The sequence below is a fragment of the Pyrus communis genome, chromosome 3, assembly GCF_963583255.1.
Source record: "Pyrus communis chromosome 3, drPyrComm1.1, whole genome shotgun sequence".
Lineage (NCBI taxonomy): Eukaryota > Viridiplantae > Streptophyta > Magnoliopsida > Rosales > Rosaceae > Pyrus > Pyrus communis.
Genome location: NC_084805.1, coordinates 2,360,433 through 2,361,494, shown reverse-complemented (window position 1 = coordinate 2,361,494; position 1,062 = coordinate 2,360,433). Strand labels below are relative to the sequence as shown.

The 1,062-nt window shown below is 45.2% G+C and overlaps 1 protein-coding gene across 1 annotated transcript; it reads right to left on the bottom strand.

The window, feature by feature from the left end:
- Positions 1 to 320: 320 nt before the first annotated feature.
- Positions 321 to 665, bottom strand: LOC137727624 (uncharacterized). The gene has a single exon (XM_068466448.1). The coding sequence runs from the start codon at positions 663 to 665 to the stop codon at positions 321 to 323; it is 345 nt and encodes a 114-aa protein (XP_068322549.1).
- Between the last annotated feature and the right edge of the window lie 397 nt (positions 666 to 1,062).

Here is a 1,062-nt window from a genome sequence, read left to right as displayed (position 1 = left end):
TACTTGAGTCTTCAAATCCTTTATATATATATATATATATATATGTCTTGAACAAGGTCCAAGGAATGATAGGAGGTCACACGAAGTACTTCCTCAGGTTGTAGTCATTCCACTGCTTGTCAATTTCTTTTTATCGCTTATAATGGTGAGGGTGTAGCTGCCTTTCCGCCTACTCGGCTGATTTTATACGAACCTTCCCATATGGGAGCCATATTTTTGGAGCCTTCCCATCAGGCGGTGATGAAGGCTTTTCTGAGGACTAAGTCTCCTGGTTGGAACTGTCGAATTTTTTCCCTTTTGCTGTAACTGGAGAAGAGATGTTACTGATAGGCCACAATGTGGGTGACAACCTTCTCACTGTTTCCTTCTACTAGGACTAAGTTGGTGGCCATCTCCTTCTTGTTTTGCTCGAAGTTCGGTAGTACAATGCTGACTATTGGCATTGCGACGTTGGGAGGAATGATCGCCTCTGAGCCATAAGCTAGGGAGAATGAAGTTTTGCCTGTTGCTCGTCTTTTGGTGGTGGGATATGTCCATAGAACACCGATGAGCTCCTCTGGCCACTTGTCTTTCTTGTCTGAGAGGGTCTTCTTGAGGCAATCGAGGATGGTCTTGTTGGACACCTCGGCCTGCTTGTTGCCATGTGGATATCGGGGCATGGACATGTGTTACTTAATTTCATATTTTTCGAAGAACTTCACCAAGTCTTTGCCCATGAACTGTGGACCATTGTCGGTGACGATGGAGTGTAGGATGCTAAAGCGGCAGATGATGCATGGTTGGCCAGTAATAGCCAGCGTAAAAAGTTTTTTGTGCCAGGGAGTGACTTCCAAAGTGGTTTCCACGGACGCATTCATGGATTGAGCTAACAATCTTTAGGTCGTTAGGAAGCTATAGGCAGCGGAGATGCGGTCTTGAGAATTATCTTGGAACGAGCATGCCATTCCACATGTAGTAACGTGTTACCTTCATCTAGAGCATTCCATTGACTATGTAGTCAATGATGGGTTCTTGCCAACTCAGGATTGTGCTGATATGAGCCACATCAACTGCTGGTTCCTC

Excerpts from the sequence above, each read along its gene's own strand:
- LOC137727624 (XM_068466448.1), bottom strand. The coding sequence starts at position 665 with ATGTCCATGCCCCGATATCCACATGGCAACAAGCAGGCCGAGGTGTCC.